The following is a 22,054-nucleotide window of genomic DNA, read 5'->3' on the forward strand; positions in this document are numbered from 1 at the left end:
TAAATTATCAGCAAATGCTATAATTTTTCAAGCGACTTTTTATTCAGAAACTTTCGTTTTACTCTCAGTGTTGAGGGATGTATTTTTTATCAGATTGATGGGCGGAACAATTACTGTAAAACTGAGATCTACTAAAAACAGTCGGATAAAAATTTTAAATCTAATAATATTTGTTCAAATCTCAATGAAACTTAGCACCTATATTTTACAGCTATAAATAAAATACAGTAAAAAGGAATCAATACAAGCGTTCCTTTATATTTGATTTATTTTTATTACATTGTTGGTTTAAAGTTACAGAATCTATTTTTAGTGAAACATCACCCGATAAATATATTTTACTTTGATGGAAAATTTAATTTAAAAAAAGTAAAAATAAAAAAGGCCTCTCAATTAAAAGCTGTTCATGTTTCATATTTATTTTAATACTAGAAATATTGTAAGCCTGTTATTTGATGACCACAGGTATCAAAACATTTAATGTAAAATCCAAATAAGTACTGTATTTGTAAGGGAATTAAAGAAGGTCAACCCCATTAGTGCAGCGGGGCCGGTTCGAATCTAGCCTAGGAGTTTACTTTTATTTCGTGGTGGCTCAACGAAATGAAAACCTGACCCATTAGAAATTAGATAAACCCTTGAGGTTTTTTCTAATTTTTAATTTTTTAAAAATTGGGTATTTCAATGTTTAGTATATTCAACAAATACGAAATTACGCTATTGTCTTGAACAAATTGAGTTATAAATATAAAAATGAATATTTTCATCTCCAAATTTAGCAAAAAAAAATTCCGAGCTATAATTTTGAGTATTACTTTCAAATAAATTATATTTTGCAGTTTACACACCCATTTCCAGATTTCATATCACTTATTCAGGGACACAATAATTTTTTTTTTTTTTTTACAGCATGCCAATTCTAGTGGCACTTCCAAGACGTTCGTTAATCTCTATTAATTCGTTACTGCACGGTAATGGATGGCTCATACGCGGGGGTACTATGTATTTTATAGTTGCTAATAAAATTAAACCTCAAAAGAGGCTGTTAACATTACGAAAAAACGTAGAAATAAACGAACTTTCATTTAAAAACTAGAGAACACTCTAGAGGACGTGGGATTTCCAGAACCCCAATGAATTCCATGGTACTTACGGTCTAAGCATTATAAGTCAACTGACACCCTGAAGAATTATTCATATTTTGAAAATTCCAAAAGGGATTGGGTGGTATGAGTTTAAAGTCTACAAGTACCAACGTTTAATTGGTACACGGAATTTGTCACACTCCATTGTTGCAGGCATGTGTTAATTGATTTAAAAAAGATATTTTACGTATATATTATTACGATTGGTGGCAAAAATATTAACCATCTTTTCGACGATGGTGGTCTTATTTTATTTTCAACAAACATCTTCAGATAACTAATCTGACAAACTGTAAGTTATAATAGGAACAATAGAATCTAAAAAAGGTTCTTTTCTATTCATTTCCCTCATTATTTAAAGAGATATTTATATAACGAATAATTGTGCTCATTGAATCTTACCTTCTTTATCGAAGAATCGACATATATCCATCTTATCCCTTCAAAGATATGGTTGTGATCTTGTGATCCATGAAGATGTTGACTCAACAATGTTACTTTGCTAGTTTCAGCAACAATGTTTCCAGAAAGAAAACATGTTTTTAGAAAACAAAGTCTAATAAGTTCACTATTATTATTATTATTTTTTTTTTTTATATCATTGGGTCCCGAAAATCTAGAGATTTTTTCCCTGCTCTCCTTTGCCAGCGCCCACAAAATGTATACTGTCTCATGCTGGATTTGGTGCCTTCCATTGTTTTAAATACAATATCCCACTTTTTGTTGATATTATTTCTCTTAGCAATTATAAGATTCGTTACACGAAACCCATGACTTTTCTAAATTATATTCATGTAAATAATAATAAAAGGTAAAATTTTCTAAATTAATAATAATTTATGACCCCCTTAGAAATTACTACGGATATTTCTGGTCCATATGCAGCAATATTTTAGAAACGAAATAAATTCTGGTCCAAATAGAGTGTCTATATTTATATTATTTTCTTTATTTTTCTTTTAAAGGTATGCTCGTTTCCAATTAGTCTGTTTTTAATTAGAAATAACAACATCTCTCATTTTTTTTTCATAAAAAGAATTGAAACGATTAATATGGTCTCCAGTTGTTTTCCTCAACCAACACAGATAATTGGTGTTTCACAAAGCCTAGTTCCACGAACTTCAAAAAGTCAAAGAGGAATAGTAAGTGTCTTTAGAAGGGCAGGAAGAATCTTCCTGAGTAGAAATGTGATCATATTGATCAAACGAATGTGTTTGACAGCTAATCAGCTTGTTCATCAGCTCAAACTTCGTCTTTGTCAAGAAAGATTGAACGGTGTAACGTGAGATTTTTAGGTAGATCAGATTGAATCACTACAATGCCTACAGATGAATCTAGAAGTCACATTAGCAACGAATTTTAATTTCAAAGAGTTTACATGGAGAGAGGGAATTCCCTATATTTATTGCTTCGGTTACACCTTTTAGAAGAGTTCGTGTCTTAGTATGGGTTAGAATTTACGTGAGTAGTCGAACAAATCATGGGGGAAAATATGAGTGGTATAATAAGGAAGTTATCATTGGGTATTTACCATCGACAATAAGCTTACTAGGTCCTATATTAGTATTCCTGGTTGATGATGCTCGCCTGCATAAATGATGAATGGTTTTTGACATACGAGGTAGTTTAAAATTAGGCATCTTTCTCTGCATCAATTTTATAAGGCATAAATCCAATGACGCTGCGTAAAGTTCCAAATGCAACTTTTACTTTTGAATATTTTAAAACCTATTCATTTTCATTACACTAACAAAAAAAAAAATATTTGACCTTTTAATTTTTAGTTATATAAGAAATATAATATTCTTGTTTTCCAAAGCATACAATCTAAAGCATAATTAATCATTTTCCAATCCACACATCGTAGGTCCTTTCATTAAATTTTAATTTAAAAGTAAATTGTAACATTCATTGGATTCTTATCTTCAAAAATACTAATATTTTTTTTTATATGTCAAGTATTTCGCAATAAGTTCTTATTTAAAATCCGAAAATCATATAAAATTATTTCAGCATTCCTTGGATTGTGTTCTTCATTACATATAAATATTAATTTATTCAATTTAGATAGCAAACATTTAGCATTATTCTAATTTTAAATCCAAAATTAATTTTTAAAAATATTATAAATTGTTAACAAAGATCCTTATCACCTTGTTACCAAGGTATAATCTTTTTTATTTATAATTTATAAAAAATTACCCCTATTTAAAAATATTTAGGAGTAGGCACAAGTAACGAAAAATATTAGAAGTAATGTATCATAATTATCGAGAAGAGGGCTTCCCCATGAATTGCGTAGCTTAACTAATCAAATAATGAATATAATTTTACTAGTGTTTTATTTTTCCATAATTTATTGAGTAATACTATAATCAACATAAATAACCGACAAAAATGAACTAACTTTTGCATTTGCTTTCAATTTTTTTTAAAGAAAGCAAATTACGAATATAAGCGGTTATTTACTAAGCAATGGTTCAATTCAATGGTGTTAACACTGAATACTTTCTAAACGATTTTTTGTCTTTTCTTATTTTACCGCAACTCATTAGATACTAGACTAGCTGCATAACAGGCCATTATACTAGGATTTTTCAGTTGATGAAATTAATAATAAACGAAGAGTGAATTTTATTAATTTCAACATGCATATTACCATTCTACCAGAAAAAGTCATAGGATTGTGAATATATTAAATCTAACCGTCGTAATAAAATTTAAAAAAAATCACGAATTAAATTTGAATGTTCCTATTTACTTTTGGGTGAAAATCATATATGAATATATTTAGTAAATGCAATAAATACGAAATTAAGAAAATGTCATGATGGTGTAAATGGCATTGATCAATGTCATGATCTATTTTTTCACTGTTTCATTCGTTCACGTCGTTCAAGAAATTTATTAGCGAGATTATAACGTTTTTTGGTTATTTTTCGAAGTTTACCCCATTTATTTACACCTATTTGAAATTAACACCCTCTTTATTATTCTTATTTTTTTCCGAGATAAGTTAGTATTTTTGCCTCTTTGGTAATTTGTTCACACCAAAGGAATAAGAAGTAGGTGAACGAATGATAAATCTTCATTTGACAATTAAACGCAGACACAAGTTTGTTCAGTATCCACATTTATTTATCTACTTGTTATGATTTAAAATTATATTATATTACTAGTTATGGTATAAAAAGAGATTATTATTCAATCTTTAAGTCTCAAATTTGTAATTAGCTTAGAAGGTACTGTACAGATATGTGAAGTTAAAAGGTCGGGTATGGACACGGAGGGAATGACGTTTCAATTTTTAAAACTTAATTTTTCAGAAGTTTATAAGTATTATATAAGTTAAAAAATATAAAATTTAAGTCAAATGAAGAAAGTTTGATATTTTTTTGTAGTGATAATAGTGTTAAATTACTAGATGATTAAATGTTCTGACTATATCTGCTCAACTGACAATACGAGCGCTCAATAATTTCAGAAAATTATAAAGTATAATAAAATATTATTTCAAAACTTTGAGATCAAGTTGTTTCAAATAGTGAAAGAAAATTACGAAGTGTCTAAAGACATCCAACATAAAAAGAATGTAATTTCTCTCAAAAAATAGCCCAAAACTACAGACGGACAGATTTAACAAAATTAATTCGGTATTCTCTGTTAATAAACTGAGCCATTAAATTGAAAATCGGTTAAGTTAGTTGATTAAAAATCGTAACTAACCTTCTAATGAGCAGGCTATGTGAAACCCCCCAAAGAAATTACCCTCATTCTGGCATAGTCGGATGAAATCATTTGAGTCAGTCTAAATTTTTTCTATATCTTATTTCGGATGCTCTATGTTCAAAAGTAACCATATTCTATCCCCCCGAAGAATAGAAAATGTTATAGCTCATCCTGTCCTTTGGGGGTCGGAAACACGTCAACTAATAATGATATATATTTGTTTTAACTTTGTGTATTACATTATCATCTGACAGATTTCCAGACACTATAGCATTAGTTGTTGGTACTTTTTTTTTTATTCTATAGGCGGGAAAATATTCAGTCTGCCACAAATGGTTTTTAATTTTCCTGGTCATTTTGAAAAAATAAATCCGTTTTTTTATTCATCAGCTGAAAATTATATTACAAAATAAAGATTTTTTCACATCTGTGAAAGGTTTTTGAAAAATAACTATCAACCATCCTCTCAGGAAGGGAAAATAAGTCAGCTGGTAATTAAATAATTCATTTTTTTTTCAAAATAATAATCAGAAAAAATAAAAATAATTTGAGGTAGACTGTATATTTTCCACCTAAAAGATAATTACTACCAGCCAGTCCTATGGAGTGTACATTCATGCTACAATTTTGGAATCCAATTATTTCTTCACCCAATAAATTCATATGCATTATTCTTATAGTGTACTTGGAGGCCGGAAGGAACCGTCTAAGAAAATAATACAGAACCATTTTAATTGGGTGAATATCCTAAGAAAACCTCAATGGAGCTAGAATATAATTATTAGGCGCAGAGTAAGTGCAAAAATGAAAAACAAAAACTTAGTTTTCAAATCGGACAAATTAAGATGATAATTCTTCGATAAATAATTAAAACGTATATTCTTGAAGGTACTCTTTTTATTTCAGCTTGGCATGTGCTCTCTAAAATTACTTTATAAAATTTTTAGATAAAAAAAGAAAAAAAAAAGGTCAATATATAATTCAGGATGGATTTTTATTTTTTATTTTTGTAAAAGAAATAATTATTATTATTAATTATATAATGATTATGTTAATAGCCTACGAAACTAGAGCTGCAAGGTCTGGTTCACACGGTTGGGATAGTTGGAATCATTGAACAGTGACCAGATTAATCTTGGCATTGTCTCTCTGGCTAGAAAAGGATCGACTATTCTTAATGCTTATACATAAATAACCAATAAAGCTTTTGAGCACACATGTAGGAAGTGTGTAAAATTAGAAAAGCAAAGGATTCAACCATAGAAACAAACTATAGTTTTATGGTACGGATAATACATACTTAGGATCGCTAAATAAAAACTAATTTGAAAGATATAGATTATGTTCGTAGATATTTACAAAATCCTTCAATTATTCTAGTCAACAAGGAACCAGAAAGAGATTTCTATGGAAAACATTGGAGAATATCTGGAAATTTCCTCATTTATGTTGGTTATGTATTTCAAGATTGTGACTAACATTTTTTGTTTTCCAAAAAGATTTTTAAAAAATGAATAATGATAAAAAAATAATCTAAAATTAAAAACTTGGAAAGAATGAAAAATTTTCAATTTTTAGTCAACGTATTACAACGTATTTTTAGTCTATTCTAAATTATGCAAATGTTAATTATTTACATTTGTGTCCGGGGCATTGTTTTGGAGTAAAGGCTCTTAGTGTAACGTTTCAGTCAAATGAGGACAAGGAAGTAATATTTTATCAAACAGTTACAAAAAGTTAATCACATATATTTTTATGCTTGTGATTGCAAATTTCATCCTGGTGAACTCAATTTTTTTTTTGTCGAAAATGTAAGAAAGTAAATTTTGTTTTTTATTTATAACTTGAGAATCATATGCTATTCTGTGATTGATTTTATTCAAATTTATTGTAATGATTTATTTTGTTTAGTCGTATTGGTTTGAAATAAGCGCGAGTCAAAAATTAAATCAGTAATAATCGAAAACTGAACACATAGCGTTTTGATACACCTCACCAGACATGGAAAATACTTGATCAATCGGAATGCTTTTAGTTTATCTATCTATTTATTTATTGTATATCATTTCTATTTAAAACAGTTATTAATTCGTACAGACACGAGGTAACATGAATATATACAACAGATTGGACATGAAACGTGCACTCATTCTTTTATAATTAATTTCCTTCTCAAACAAATTTAATAGTTTCTAACCACCGTTCCTCGTGATCTTACGAGGCACGGAATGCAAGAAAAGAATGATCAAAAATAAATAAACATATTACTACCAATCAAAGGAGCCATATTGGAAATAAAGTGAAAGCCAGATACGACACAGGACAAATTTGTACGAGTAGGAAACTTTTCTTAAGTGTAGGTGAGACAACTCACAGAATAATATTTAATTAAATTATGCAAGGAAACCCTAGTCTTATAGGAATTTGAAATTTCCTAGGACGACCTGAGAACACCATATCTATATATATTTTTTTTCTAGGAATGATCAATTTAAATATTCTCATACTTGGATTTACGTTAGATGTTGAAACAATTTTTTAAAAATCTCACCTGCAAACGTCCTCCTGTTAGGGTCGACTATGTACTTGAAGGAATTGACTCTCCCTTGCGGAGCTTCCAGCAGGCGACCCCTGTTCGAGGCGTGGACGGCATTATGGGCGAAGTACAAGAAGAGTGGTTCTTCCGGGTTGTGGTTCTTGATGACCCTCACTGCTTCTTGGCTCCAGACTTCGGTACTGTACTTGCCGACTATGTCCCAAGCTACAGTGCCGTTACGCCGGGCGTCCAATCCGGTGACGATTTGATCACCGTTCTAGAAATAAAAATAAGAATAATGTTAAATCAATCGTTCAAAATTTCAAAAAGTTCTTCTTTTGTTGATTTATCTGTAATGCAAGAAAAAAATTCTCGAGAAGAAATGTCTTCATTATATAATTTTAGTTACATCTAGCAAGGAAATATTGCTAAAGTACATAGTTGGAGAATAAAATTCACTGAAAAGAGGAACTTATATGTAATAATATAAAAGTCTCTACGTAACCTCCTGCAAAATTTAATAACGTGTGATAACGATCCACAACTTGGTCAGAAACCTAGACATAAATTAAAAACAAGTTTCACTTAGCAGCTTATTCTTTTCCTACCATTCCCTATTAAACTTCTCCTCTAAATTCATCTATGATCAAATTTATTATGTATTAAATTTATTAAGTAAATATATCGACTTCGTTATTATAATTTTTAAATTAGTGACTTTTTATAAACAAGAATTAGATCAAAATGAAACAAAAATAATACACGAGATTTTTGGAGTTTTCCCTAATTTTATTTTTTAGATCCAAATACTAATGACTTAAAGCCTAATAAAACTTTCAACTATTTAGTCTAACTTGCATACTATTGCTTGCAAAACATTATCAGATTTGAAAGTAATATTAGTGGATAAGGTTTTCCTCATAATAAGAAATTTGCAGTACCAGTTCTTCTATGAGTAATAAACAGAGTTTGAGTTTTTAAATTTTAATAGCTGAAACCAAAACTAAAATCATTCGATATCTAGTTAAAAAAATAGATAAATGATAATATAATTAATAACTAACTGATAAAATATCCGACATTTGGAAAAATATGACCAACTGTTAACTAACTCATAGATATAAAGATGGAAAATTAGTCGAATATTTCAGAAAAAAAAAAACGAACTTGATTATATTTTTTATGGTCATTTCAGTACGAAATCTAAATTAATTGCTTTTGTTTTTCATTAAATTTACTCCAATATATTTTCCGAAATACAAATAAAAAATAAGGGACAATTAATCTGTCGATCTTTCCTGATCATAGTTATGAAATCCGTATGACGTTTGTTGCTGAAATTCATTGTTCAAAAATGAATTAGCAAAACGGTTTTGCTTAATCAACAACCCTTGTCCAAGTTTCTCGATAATGAATGCTTATAATCTATCCATATGTTACTTTTTTTTCTTTATTGTGTTAAAACAAACTACATTCTATAGTGTTAAATGCTAAATGGTTGATAAGCATGCATCCCGAGATATAAATTAAACAGAAGCTAAACAAAATTAAACTTAAAATAACATCTCAAACATATTAATACTTATTTACCATATACACATACTATACATTAAGCCTGGGGAACTCCGAACCGAACTTGTCCTTACACTTGTGATAAAAAAAGCAGAACTCCGGAAGATCCTCTATCAAATGGTACAATTGGCGTAAAGACATCGACAGCGTGTACTGTAGAACTGTGTAAGTCAAGATCATTTGCTGGATTCGAACCCAAACGGTCAATCCATTCACAGACAATATATTTTAAATACGTTAACTTATTCACACGTTCAATGCGTTCACTTACTGAACTTATTTAGTGATGAAATCTGTTTCCTAGGATCATTTTGATTATACGGGAGTAGGCTCAACGAATTAACATTCTTTGAAGGAGTTTACGATCTGGGTTTCACTTTGGATGCCCTTTGTTTTTATTAGTGTTATTATTTCTATTTATACTTTTTTCTATGTACTTAATTATTTATTATTATAACAAAAATTTTATTGGGCCCCCTATGTAATAACACAGGAGTAGGTTGATATTGTAATAATTACAAAACAATGATGGAAACTTATATATTTTTTCTGTGTTTTTCTTTTGTTTTTTTTTTAAACTAAATAAAGAAAAAAAGATTTATTAATTTCCGCTTGACAAGTATAAGATAACAGTTGTCATTTTACTGTTTATTGACATACTGTTTACTGTTAAATGAAATACTGTTTAAATGGCAAGGCATCAATCATATCTAGGGATCGAAATGAATTGATTGAGAAAACAGAAATATCTATAGTGATAAAACACATTATGAGAAAATAAAATGTATTATGCATTTATTGAATGTTACTTCGGAGTAAAAGTTTCTAAAAATTCGGAATTTAACCCGTGCTATATTATTTTAATACGCATAAAACCTTTCTGGTATTAGAGAACACTCAATTTCTCTTTAATTAACGTAGTTTTATTAAAAAGTCAGAACGGTTTTAGAGAAAATCGAAAAAAAATTGTTAGAAATCGACTTCATAAAGTGACATTTCCGGCTCGTCGATTTTGGCCAACAATTTGCTGGCTTGTCCCAGGCATAAATCCGCTTTAAATATGTAATATCATTTTCGCACAACTTTTCGTTTTTGAGCATGGCTGACCACATAGACACATACAGGCACCATTTTGTGAGACTTCCGTCGAATTCTATACTTCCTCTTACCATGTATTCCATATTTAGGTAAGTGATAGTAAAAAAGGAAGATATGGGTATAAAAAATTGGAAACTACTAGATATTACTAGGTTACTATTACTAAACTTTATTATTCAAAATTTCACAGAAAAGAAGATGAGAAGAATTTTTTAATTAAAAAGTAAGTCAAACTCTACTTCTTTTATTATGAAAACTTTACTTAATTAAATAAATTATTAAATTTATCTATTTAAAAAAAAGTGACAAACTTTAAGTGAAATTATATTCAGTAAAACCTTTGTTGTTATAGTTTAGCTGTTAGATTAATTTCATAATACCGGCTTTCAACCATATATTAATGTTATTCACAACAATTAAACACATAAAAATGTTGGGCCCGGGCTCAGCTGATTTTGGGCTACACTATCCGTTAACAATTAGTTTGTGGTTTAAAAGAAAATTAAGTAATGCCGTGAGATTACAACATGTTCCTGTAAGAAAAGTTGTCGGAATACAACTGACATGAAATACGTGGCCAGCATGTTCCAATCAGGAGCATATCAATAAGATGGAGTCATGAAAACCTGGCAATTAATTTGACAGTCGGGCTAAAAAAAGGGGGTCACTGCAATAAGTCGATTAGCTAGAAAGTCTACCGGAATTAATCAGTTTCCGATTATGACTGAGAAGCTTACATAATACATGAGCACCTTGTCCGGGAGCTGTTTTTACAACTAGTTCCGAGTAGAAGTTGCTGCCGAGGAATGCCGATACACTAGTTATATGGGAAAATAGTTAGACTTGTACGACAACAAATGACTAGGTCACTATCAGAAAAGAGTTTTAAGTAGGGCATACTTTACTGATTTAAACTAGATTTTTTGTCTTTAATCAACCTACTTAAGCTTTTGGACACCAATTTAATTTTAATTATTCTAAACTTACTGATAACATTTTTTATTGAAAATACTAAATCTGGCCTATCACAGAATTTTGATAGTAACGTGGTTATGGCATTTCAGACCTGGAGAAAGTCAGTTGTTCCCTCCTAGGTGTAGCCTAATTAACAGAAGCAGATCTCCAATCCATCTTCTTTTCAATCATCCCCTCTTATAATTGTAATATTTTATAGGTCTGTTGGTATATCCGTGAAATCAATAATAGAATCGTAGGTTAATAGTCAACTTCATAGATTTAAGCAGCATTATAAAGGCTCAAGCAGCATAATTCACATACTTTACTTAATTATATTTTAGGAAAAATAGCTTAAAATTATACATTAAAGAGCCAAAAAAATCATCTCTATACAGTTCATAGAATATCTGACAGGCTTTGGAATATCTCGCAGGGCATTAAGGCGATAAATCTGATTTCGTTCTAGATAGTTCCGCAATATTAAGATTCAGGCAACATGAAAGGAAATTAGACAAGAAAAAGGCGAATAGATTAAACAATTATATTTTTTTATTAACAGAGCAAAGTTATGAAATGTTGATTAAGTTCTATAACCAGGGTGTTTAGCAGTAGAATTTACACAGTTTTTGAATATCATTATTTTGCTTCTTCGGACAAGGAGAGGCCATTTTCAATTTACAAAATATATATCATAAATATTAAATTATTAATCATGAATAAAAAAAAATGACTGAACACCTTTATAATAAGAATATTGAAGTCAAAATGGTGCAATTGACGTTTTCAACAGAAAAACCCGACATACGACCAAAAAGGAATAAATTATCTATAGAAAAAAGTAATTTATTTGTTGGCTACTTTTAAAACAGCTTCATTATATGGTATTCAAGGCATACCAAAAATATGAATATATTCAGTTGAATTTTATGATGAGCTTCAGTCTTAAAATCTTCTGTCAATATTTAATAGGTCCACCCACACAAATCGGACTAATGAATTTAGCACAATAATTTTACGAAAGCCATTCTATTTTTCAAAATGAAGATTAATTAATGCACTGACTGTCTGGCAAATGCAGTATGTCTCCGCTAACTGCATCAGTAAAACCCATGAAGAGTCGAGGGTTCATTATAAGGGTTCATCAAGGAAATACTGTTTCTTGAGCTACAGTTGTGTAAGGAGATAACCTGTTCAAGATCATTCTCAACCAGTTGTGCCCTCCTCAATTAAGCATACCAACTGTGCAGAGGTTGAGTGTCCCCAGCAGGACTTCCGAAACCACAGGGTTAACCATGACTACAGAAACAGAATAAATAATTTTCTAATATTATATAATAAACGGAACAAAATAATTCTAGATGTGGTTTTTACTATTCAAGAATAAGACATTAACTTTTAACAACAATTTTTCTTATATACTCTTACAGATTTCCTGTACTATGTCATAATTAAGAGTGACATTGAAGCATCATAATGCAATGCTCATTATTTTAATTTATCTGAGTTTCAGAAAGAATAAAATAGACAATTCAAGTAGAAAAATTGATTTGTTTTAAATGTATTAAATAAAAACCAATAAAATATGCCTGCCAATCATTGGATGTGTAGAAATTTCTGATGAAAGAATAACAAAGTACTTAAAATAGTTACTCTTATAATTGATTGACAAACAACCAGATCAAATTATAGTATAAAAATACACAACTATAGTTAATTAAGGAAAAAGATTACTTTGTTATTCCAACCAGAACATTGTTGCTTCCTATTCACTTTCTCCACGGTTATTGTAAAAGACTTGTCTATTTTTTCCCATTATTCTAACTCATTAAATTTTATCTTTTTTAAAAGAAGCTTATTTTTTTTTATTACCATAAAATTAGTAATTTTCAGACGGAGTTTTAACGGACTAGTGTGAGCTATATGATGGTCTGACACTCAAAATTGTTGATGTTCATTTAATTGAGAACGCGATATCTTACGAACAAAAAAGTTACAAGTTTTTTTATCATAGTGATGAGCAAATCTCAAGAATGACTTTATGGGAGATACTGAGTTTTATCGAATAAATATTGTACAAAAATCCATGTTATTTCTTAAGTAGCGTTCAATGAAAATGTAAAGGGAAATTAAGGTGTGTAAACTGTTGGTTTACTGCAACCAACATTAATCCTTGTCACATTTAGTTACACAACAACTTATTAGGCCAGGTCATAGAGTTCTTGTTGCAGGTGAACTAAACCGTTGTTGGTGACCGGCCTTTTCGAAAGGTTCTGAAGTGTGGAGAAACCTCTTGTTCTTATAGTATTTCTAAAGTATACATAATGAGTAAGCAAAGTTTTCCGTTCAATGAAAGAATTTTAACATATAAGTACTAACAATTATAGTCGTAATATTGGGTGTTTTATTTTTTTTTTTTAAATGATGTGAATAATTAAATCAACAACCCTTATAATGATTAAAAGGAAATAAATACATGATGACGTGTAGTCAGTGGACCGTTTAGCTTCTTTGTGGTTGTTGTGTCAGAAAATCTGCTAGTTTTTTTTTCTAAGCAGTTAGTTTCTGTGCTAACCTCAGATTTTGTTTTGTATACTGATTTTCCAGATATTTCATATAATGATAGTTGGATTGATAATTGTTTAAAAATTTCAAATCAAATATAAACATTTTATATAAATAATCATTAACAATTATTTAAAAAAAAAATTAAATACTTATTTTCTATCAATAAGTTACAAAACAAAATAAAATTGTATAGGCTTACAGTATGAAAGTAAACTTGTTCCTCTTTACGAATTTTTATATTGATTGTTTTTGACAATTTTTGATGGATCTGTTCATACTGCCTGATGTAGGAACTGACGGAACATTCCGAAACATGTGTTAGTAATAAAATTGTTTCCTTAGTTTGTTTTGATAACTGATTGATAGAAATCGAGTATTATTTAAATCTTAATTTTAAACACTGTATTCCAACTATAGTCACTTTTTCAATGTTGCTCGATAATTTTTTTTTTTTAAACTTAAAAGTCTCTTCTTTATGTTTTAAATAAATCTTTACTAGATAAGATAACACCATTACTGAATCGAGGTTTTAGGGGTGGGTTGCCCGGACAGCTTTCCCTTCAATTATTGTTGATGCTACGATCTTATTTTGAGATACATGCGATGCGTTGTACATCGACCTATTCTACTCACCATAAGAGTCAGGTTTAAAGGTAAGATAAATAATGCGACCCTAGGGTGGATGGGGTGGGTGTTACGCCGTTTTTAAATGTTTTCCAATTTTGTTAAATTAAAGAAAATATATATTCGTACTTGATGCTTATCTTTCCGTTTTAAATAAACTCCAAACCCGTTTTTTCCCCTAACCACCTCAATATCTTTATTTACAAACAAATACAATACAATATATACAATACATAAATATATTACAATTAATCTTGTTTAGCCGCATGACATTTTAAGAAAGGTTTACAGGGTCCGTTGATGGCGGTTTTACTATCGGTTAATCGTAGCATAATAGCCCCGGGACTTAAAAAGAACAGGGAGGGACCATTATATCACCTTTGAAACCTATATTTAAAGCGGTAAGAGAATACTTAAGTTAGCTGAATCAAACAACATTGAAAAAAGTGCCTAAAATTGGAAATCGGTGTAAATCCGACTGCTGATTTATTTTAAAACAAAGATTATTATTTGTAAAAATAATATTTTTGGATAAACCAAAAGTAAGTTGTTGTTGTGATAATTGCTTATCGGCACAAGAGTATAGCCAAATTTTATAAATTATAAATTATTTTCTAAATACTCTAACGAACTTACTAAATTAATTAAATTCATCTTTATCCTATTGGCTATTTAGTTACTATATTGTAATTAAAAATGGTATTCTAAATAAATATTGTACATATTGTGTTGCTGCCAATAAATTTGTGATTGAATAGCATTGGCACTCATCGACTCTCTAGGTCCAATCGACCCTTAATTATATTATATTGCCGCTGCCTCCACCTCCCCAACAGAGGTCAATATCGATCACTTTGATGATGCCGGCTCTAGACCAATAAATTAGGCTTTAATGATGAATTTCTCCATTACAGTTAGATTTTTCTGGCTAATTTTCAAGTTCTATCCTCTTTCGATTACAACCTGCAGGGAGAAATAGCCATAATATCCTTTCATCTTTCCGTTTTAAATAAATGTTTCTAAAGTGTAAATGACCGTCTCTAAATATGGGTTTAACGGGGTGGGTTGGCCGGGAGGGATTGCCTTATTTTATTTTTGGAGTAACGATCTCCTCTTGCTAGGTCGTGACATGTCTTATATCGACCAATATACTCGCTATCAATGTCTGTTTTAAAGGCAAGATAAAAAAGGCTAAAGGCTCCTCCTAAGAGAGGAGAGGGTGGTTTTCACGCCCATTTTGAAATACATTGTGACAGTATAATCTGTCTTAAAGGTAAAATAAACAATGCTACCCTAGGGTGGATGGGGTGGGTTTCAGCCGTTTTCCAATTTTACCCCTTTTCCAATGCTGCTCGATTTGTCTAACTTCAGACTCCTCTTACCGTTTTAAATAAATATTTCAATGGTAATATAAGACCATAGAAAAATCGGGGTTTATTTTATTTGTATACATATATCATTACTTGTAATATGTATGTATTATAGGCATTTAGGAACCAGTGGTTAATCTCTCTTCAATTTTAAATTGAATATATATTCATTTAAATAAATGAACACAAAAAATAAAAAAATAACAATGTTTTATGAAATGTAGTTATAATATTTTTTTAAAAAAACATTGTTATACACTTGTGTTAGTTTTTATATAGTTGCTTCTATTATGATTCTATCGTGTATCATGTCTAGACGAAATGTTAGATTTGGATTTTTGAAGGCAATGTTAAATATTACGTAGTTCAAAGTTACATTGTGCAGATCAAAATTGATCAGTTTTAACTAATAAACTCCCTGGTAATTATTGATAAATAAATTTAATTTAATGATTCAAATGATACAAAATCAAAATTGTTTATCTATCACTAGTCAGACATTGAAAGAAATTTAGTTATCTTTATCTCAGTACTGAATTATTCTGAACTGTATTATTTGGATACAATTTTAGGTCTATGTGAAAATTGTTTTCAAGTTGAAGTTCCCCTCTATTCTCAGTCCGTTGGTGTTCCTCAAGATAGTATCCTCGGTCCCATCCTCTACACCGTCTATACAACTGGCATTCCAACCAATCCTAACACTATCCTCACCACGTATGCCGATGACACATGTGTGCTCGCAGTTAATAATTACTCATTAATTGTACTCCAAACTCGAATAATAAACTCCCTAACCACTCAAGCCCCCTAGTTTCCAACCTTGAATCCTCTTTCATTCCATACAATCCTCCGAGGCGCCTGAAAAGAAGATGGCCAAGACACCTGCTAATGTAAAATGTCATTAGAGTGCTACCAATGGGTAGTTTCTCCAAACGCCTGTAACACTCCATTTTAACTAAGATCAAATTTACTGAATGTCTTATATAATATACAGTTAAAGATATTTAAAAAAAAAGTTTAAATTTAGTTTTCTTCTATGAATAATGAAAAGTTATGAAATGTAACAGTCTATAAACCAACAACACTAGCCATTCCTTTTTTTTTTTTTAAAAACTAATAAGAAGGAATGGATGAAAGAAGGCGAAAATCTCCACTTTTTCTTTATTGTAGGAAATCCGTTTAATTACAAAGTAAGGACTTGAAAAAAAGTTCAAAAAGAATTAAAAAATCGATGGACGAAAGAGGGCAAATATCTTCTTTGTCCATCAACCAGTCAGGGGGCCATAAAACGTTTAATCAGATCATATTTCATGGTTTTAATGCCAGTTTAAAGAGCGAAATACATGAATCTGAAATTTAAAATCTCAACTTATGTGGTGTGGCGATTATCGTGGGTGCTGTAAATATCTTTCTTATAGCCTCACCTCACCATCTACCTTTCCTAAACTAGGTGGAACTTTCTTAGCTTTATTTGAATACATTTACTTATTAAGAGTACAGCTGCATAACGACACGCGTTATACCAACACTTTACATTTATATTTCAATATTTAACAGTTTACATTTCTTATCTTTCTTATCGTATCCCTAAATTTACATGGAGTTAAAAAAAAATTGATTACTTCGTACTTCAACGGATTTTGTGCAATGTAGAATAAGTGCAGATTTTTTTCTTCTTTCACCCATCACTTTAAATAATGCTTAGGAACGATTAAATTACTTCCTATTTAAAATAAATATATGTTGGAATTTATATAATTAGGAAATATAAAAATCTCTCAAGAATCTTCTTCCTTATTGAAATCGACGAAGTTATAGTAAAAGGTTTTATCAGTTATGTTCATAAAAAGAAGAAACCTTCCTCGACTTTAACACAGTTTCGCATTTAACGTGGTAGCGTGAATAACGGTATTGTCTCAATTTTTTTTCTAAAATTCTATCCAGATTTTTAGTAAAAATTAGAAATCTCAAAATTTTTATTTCTATCATTTTTTTTTCTTTCAACTTATTATTTTGATATTCCAGGTTTTATTATGAAACAACGAATATTCATAGAATAGATTTAGGTGTTTTAAATATAAAATAAGATAATAATAATAATAGAAATGTAAAAATAATGAACGATAAACCTCAATGTATTGAAAGCATTTTTTTTAAATATTATTTTTGCCAATAGTTAAACAAAGGCGTTATGAAGTTATAGGTTTCCTTGAATATTAAAACCTCAAAAACTGCTCAAGATTAGTGATATTAAAAAAAAAAAATAAAAATGAACCAAAAGTGAGATTCAATGGTTCCGTACGATAACTGCAAGCTATGGGTGGCTTTGCTCCACCAACTTCGTTTCGTTCATTTTATCGTCAAAGCATTTCAATTGAACCAGTTTTAGATCAGGTTCGTTACTGAAACCAAATGGAAGGAATTCAGAGAATATAAAAAAAAATTGTTTCATGGACTAAAAATAATATCTCAGCAATAATTCTCAGTTTTAGTAAATATTAAGGATTAAAACTTTAACTTAATAATAATAATAATTAACTCAAGATCCAAAATCATCAGATGAACCTGAAACACTGAGGCCAGAACCTAGCTGAGCTGAAGTCAGAGAATCATTGTTCACTAATGAATTAAGTTCAGTAGGTAAAAACCGTAGCGTTCTTGACTTCTGTACTTGAGTGCTTTATTAAAAAAAATATATATTTTTGAGTATGTGTGCTTCATGAGGGGAGTTCATCACCACTTCAGAATGACTCGGCTTCAATCCACTTAAGGCCTTGTGGTGGTTAAAGCGCCACTTCAGAACTGCCCACCAGATTTAATGAATCCTGGTACATATGTTTTATTCATAATTAACAATACTTATCCATGAATCAAATTTCTCCATTTTTGGATTTGCATCATTAATCTGTAGAGAATAATATTTAAAAAGGTAAATGTTTAACACTTGAATGTTTCCATTTCATATATGATGTATATGAATACATCTTACCATAGAGGGTCTAAGCATACTAATTATGTGCAAATCTAACTTGAACAATGTACTCATTTATGTTGCCTTAATTGTATTAAGTAATATGCCAAATCATTGATACAATTATTATGTTATGGACAGGAAACATGTCGTGAGACGATTAAATTGCGGTCATTTGACATATTTTGAAGGCATAAACGAGTTATATGAGAAAAATTACGCAAAGACACGTAATCTGGTTGTGATTGATATTTTACTGACTCTGTCATTGCTAAATACAAGAAATATTTTCGTCGAAATCCAAGCTGATATTAATATGTTTATACCAGTTTATGTTTAATAAGGTTATCGTTTTGAATAATTTTTGTTATCGCCAATCACATTTTTTTAGAATTTCAGGCTCTTCTTAATTAATGAATGTAGTGCCTAATACGTCCTGTTAATTAGCAGTTTAAAAAAAAATTCATTGGGGAGATTTCATGAATTTAGGAGAGAAGGCCTTTCATAATAATGATGAATAACGATAATAGGTACAAATTGAATACGATCTTTCAGGACGTTGGAATTATTTATTACCTTATAAAACTGTATATTGTGCAGAGTTACTTTTAGATTTTTTTTTCATTTTTTCAACAGAGTTCAATGAAGTACAGGTTCAACATAAAAGATGAACGAATCGGCCCTTGGACTAAAATCAGCCGAAGAGTAGGCATAGAAACCGATAAACGAGAAACCTGAGACGTACGAGAGAACTCGAGGGGAGATCACGCTGGATTTCCCTCCATGAAATCAATGATACCTGCATATGTTTTTATGCTGATTGCCTATTCAACCGAAATAATTTCAAATTGTTACTAATGAGGAATCAGAGTAACAATAAAGACGTTGCCAGTTTTGAATATTACGTAAATAAATAAATCATATGAAATAATTTGGTACAAACTAGAAATTTACTCGATATCAAATGAATTTCAATCCCAAATAATAATGATTCAGACAGTTATACACTGTTTTAACTATACAATGAATTCTACATATCCAAATTTGTTTTAAAAAACAAAGACATCTGAAAAAAACTATAGAGTAAGATTTCTTTTTTATAGGCGATAACTAATATTTTAATCTACAAAACTATTAGTACATGAAAAATAACAATTTAGTAAAAAATATATTTTGCAGTTTTGTGTTATGAGGTAAGTCTTTCAGAGCCTTCAAAATTTTTCGTAATGCTCATTATGTTCGATGTAACTAATATCTCTTTAGAGACATCAAAGATTTTCTCAGAACTTTACAATAAGTAAGAAAGCCCTCTGCATAATTTGCAAAGTTAGGTTGATGTCACTTTGACACAGAGTATTATGCAAATCCGCTAATGGGAGAGAACGAATTACAGATTTATTACCAGATCAGTGAATAAATGACCAGCCCAAACAGGTACATTGGTCATTTGCAACTCATTAGCAATCAGCTATTCTAATCATCTCATTTTCATTTTGAGGTTAGAGCAATATTACAGCTCTCTGTGGTAATTTGAATATAACTAAAAAGAAGAGAAAGGACGGATTCTGAAAAATAACTTAATTATGAAAGTTATGATGATGAGTGGATATAATATACTGTCCAAAAATTGAAATGGACCTTTTGTCAAAAATTTAAATATTATTTATTTTCCTTTAACACAATGATTAAAATTTTTATTCAGTTCAAATTATATACTTTTTGGATGGCGACATGTCACTATGAGGGAACCGCAAAAACTTACTTCTTTTTTTATGTCTTTATAATTTATTAGTACTTATTTACCAATATAAATAAATATCTGTCTTTCATTATCAGACATTGAACTGTATGATGTTGAATCTTGAACAGGTGGCGTTGAACTTTTTTAAAATGGCTTTGCTAAGGCATATTGGTGAATAACGAGGAAGGGATCTGGCTCTTACAGAGATAGGTGTTTACAGTAGTATCTTTAGACTTTGCTGTTCTCACATAGCTATCTGATGAGCCTGATAATGATCTCAGAGAAGAGATACTGATCCATAAATTCATGGAGGAGATCGTGTTAGAAAAAATATACTCCAATAGCACCGATATTTAAGAATCTTGTACCAAGGAATGATATTCGGAAGGTTAACAACTTCAAGGAGCATCTGAAGTCGTAAAAAAATTACCCATTAACCAGTCCAATTGAGCACGTTTGAGACAAACGCAAGCCTCGGTAATACTATTTTAAGTTTTTTCCAGATACCATGATGTACTTGCCGATGTTCCCCAAGCTCCTTAGAGCTTATAATAAGAATGTGAATCTTTAATTAAATGCAGAAAAGGTCTAATACCGTACTAAAGATGTTTCGATTTTTTTTATTGTAAAAAAAAATTTTAAATTGAATTAAATTCCAACAAATCCCATCAAATCACCTTTACCCTTCGTCGTAAACCTACTGACTGTCCTATAGTTTCATTTAATGATGTTACTCTTACCCCTGTCGAACAGATCCGCTACCTTGGACTACATTTGGACAAGCGATTAACATGGAATCCTCACACCAGATTGAAAAGACAGGAAACTGCACGTCGATTTCGACTATTACAGTACTTACTAGACAAACGGTATAAACTTCCAACACATTACAAAAGACTGATCTACATGACTGTAATAAGGCCAATCTGGACATATGCTCAACTCCATACTTTGGGGCTCCACTGAAACTTCGAATTCCTCTAGTATTCAATCCTTACAATCCAAAATCCTTCGTAAAATCCTCAATGCTCCTTACTATGTCACAAATAAAATCATACATAAATACCTTATTGTTCCCTATGTAACCGATCTAGCCCGAATCAGATATCACTCCTTCCATTATAAACTCTCTAACCACTCAAACCGCCTAATTTCTAACCTTCCATCCTCTCCCATTCCTGACAATCCTCCGAGGCGCCTGATAAGAAGATGGCCACGAGACCAGCTAATGTAAAATGTTATTAGAGTGTTACCTATGGGTAGTTTCTCTACACGCCTGTAACACTCCAATTTAACTTTGATCAGATTTCCTATAATGTATTATAATTACATTATAATGTATTATAATGTACAGTTGTAAATAGCAATAAATAAATATTTAAAAAATAATTGACTTAATTATCAATGATTAAATTGTTGATTTCAGCACTTGGTAAAATCTCTGTTTTTTACTAACTAAATAACTTGAAAAAGGAAATTTCCAAAAGTAAAGTTCCAAAATTTCCCGGATTTGCTTTTTATAGGTAGTCTATTTCAATTTGTAAAGAGCTTATTTACCACAGCCTTTAAAAGAAGACAACAAACAAATTAAAATAAAATTTAAAAAATAAAGATGCTGACTGTTAACGACTCTTAATGAGAACATGTAGGTCTCATCCAATGAGTTACAATCCACAATATATCTTCGCCAGTTTCTTCCGAAATAAGTTTAAAACAATAAATTTTTAAAACATTTAAATCAACAAT

General features: G+C 30.2%; 1 protein-coding gene across 1 annotated transcript in view; it reads right to left on the minus strand.

Annotated features, from left to right (window-relative positions):
* LOC106692685 (arylsulfatase B) overlaps window positions 1–22,054 on the minus strand; it is a 234,311-nt gene that overhangs the window by 53,209 nt on the left and 159,048 nt on the right. The window contains exon 5 of the mRNA XM_067049636.1: window positions 7,426–7,687. Coding sequence (XP_066905737.1) covers window positions 7,426–7,687 — 262 coding nt within the window. The remainder of the gene's footprint in view (window positions 1–7,425; window positions 7,688–22,054) is intronic.

Source organism: Halyomorpha halys, unplaced genomic scaffold, assembly GCF_000696795.3.
Source record: "Halyomorpha halys isolate HHAL.00 unplaced genomic scaffold, Hhal_1.1 Scaffold67.1, whole genome shotgun sequence".
Classification (NCBI taxonomy): Eukaryota; Metazoa; Arthropoda; class Insecta; order Hemiptera; family Pentatomidae; genus Halyomorpha; species Halyomorpha halys.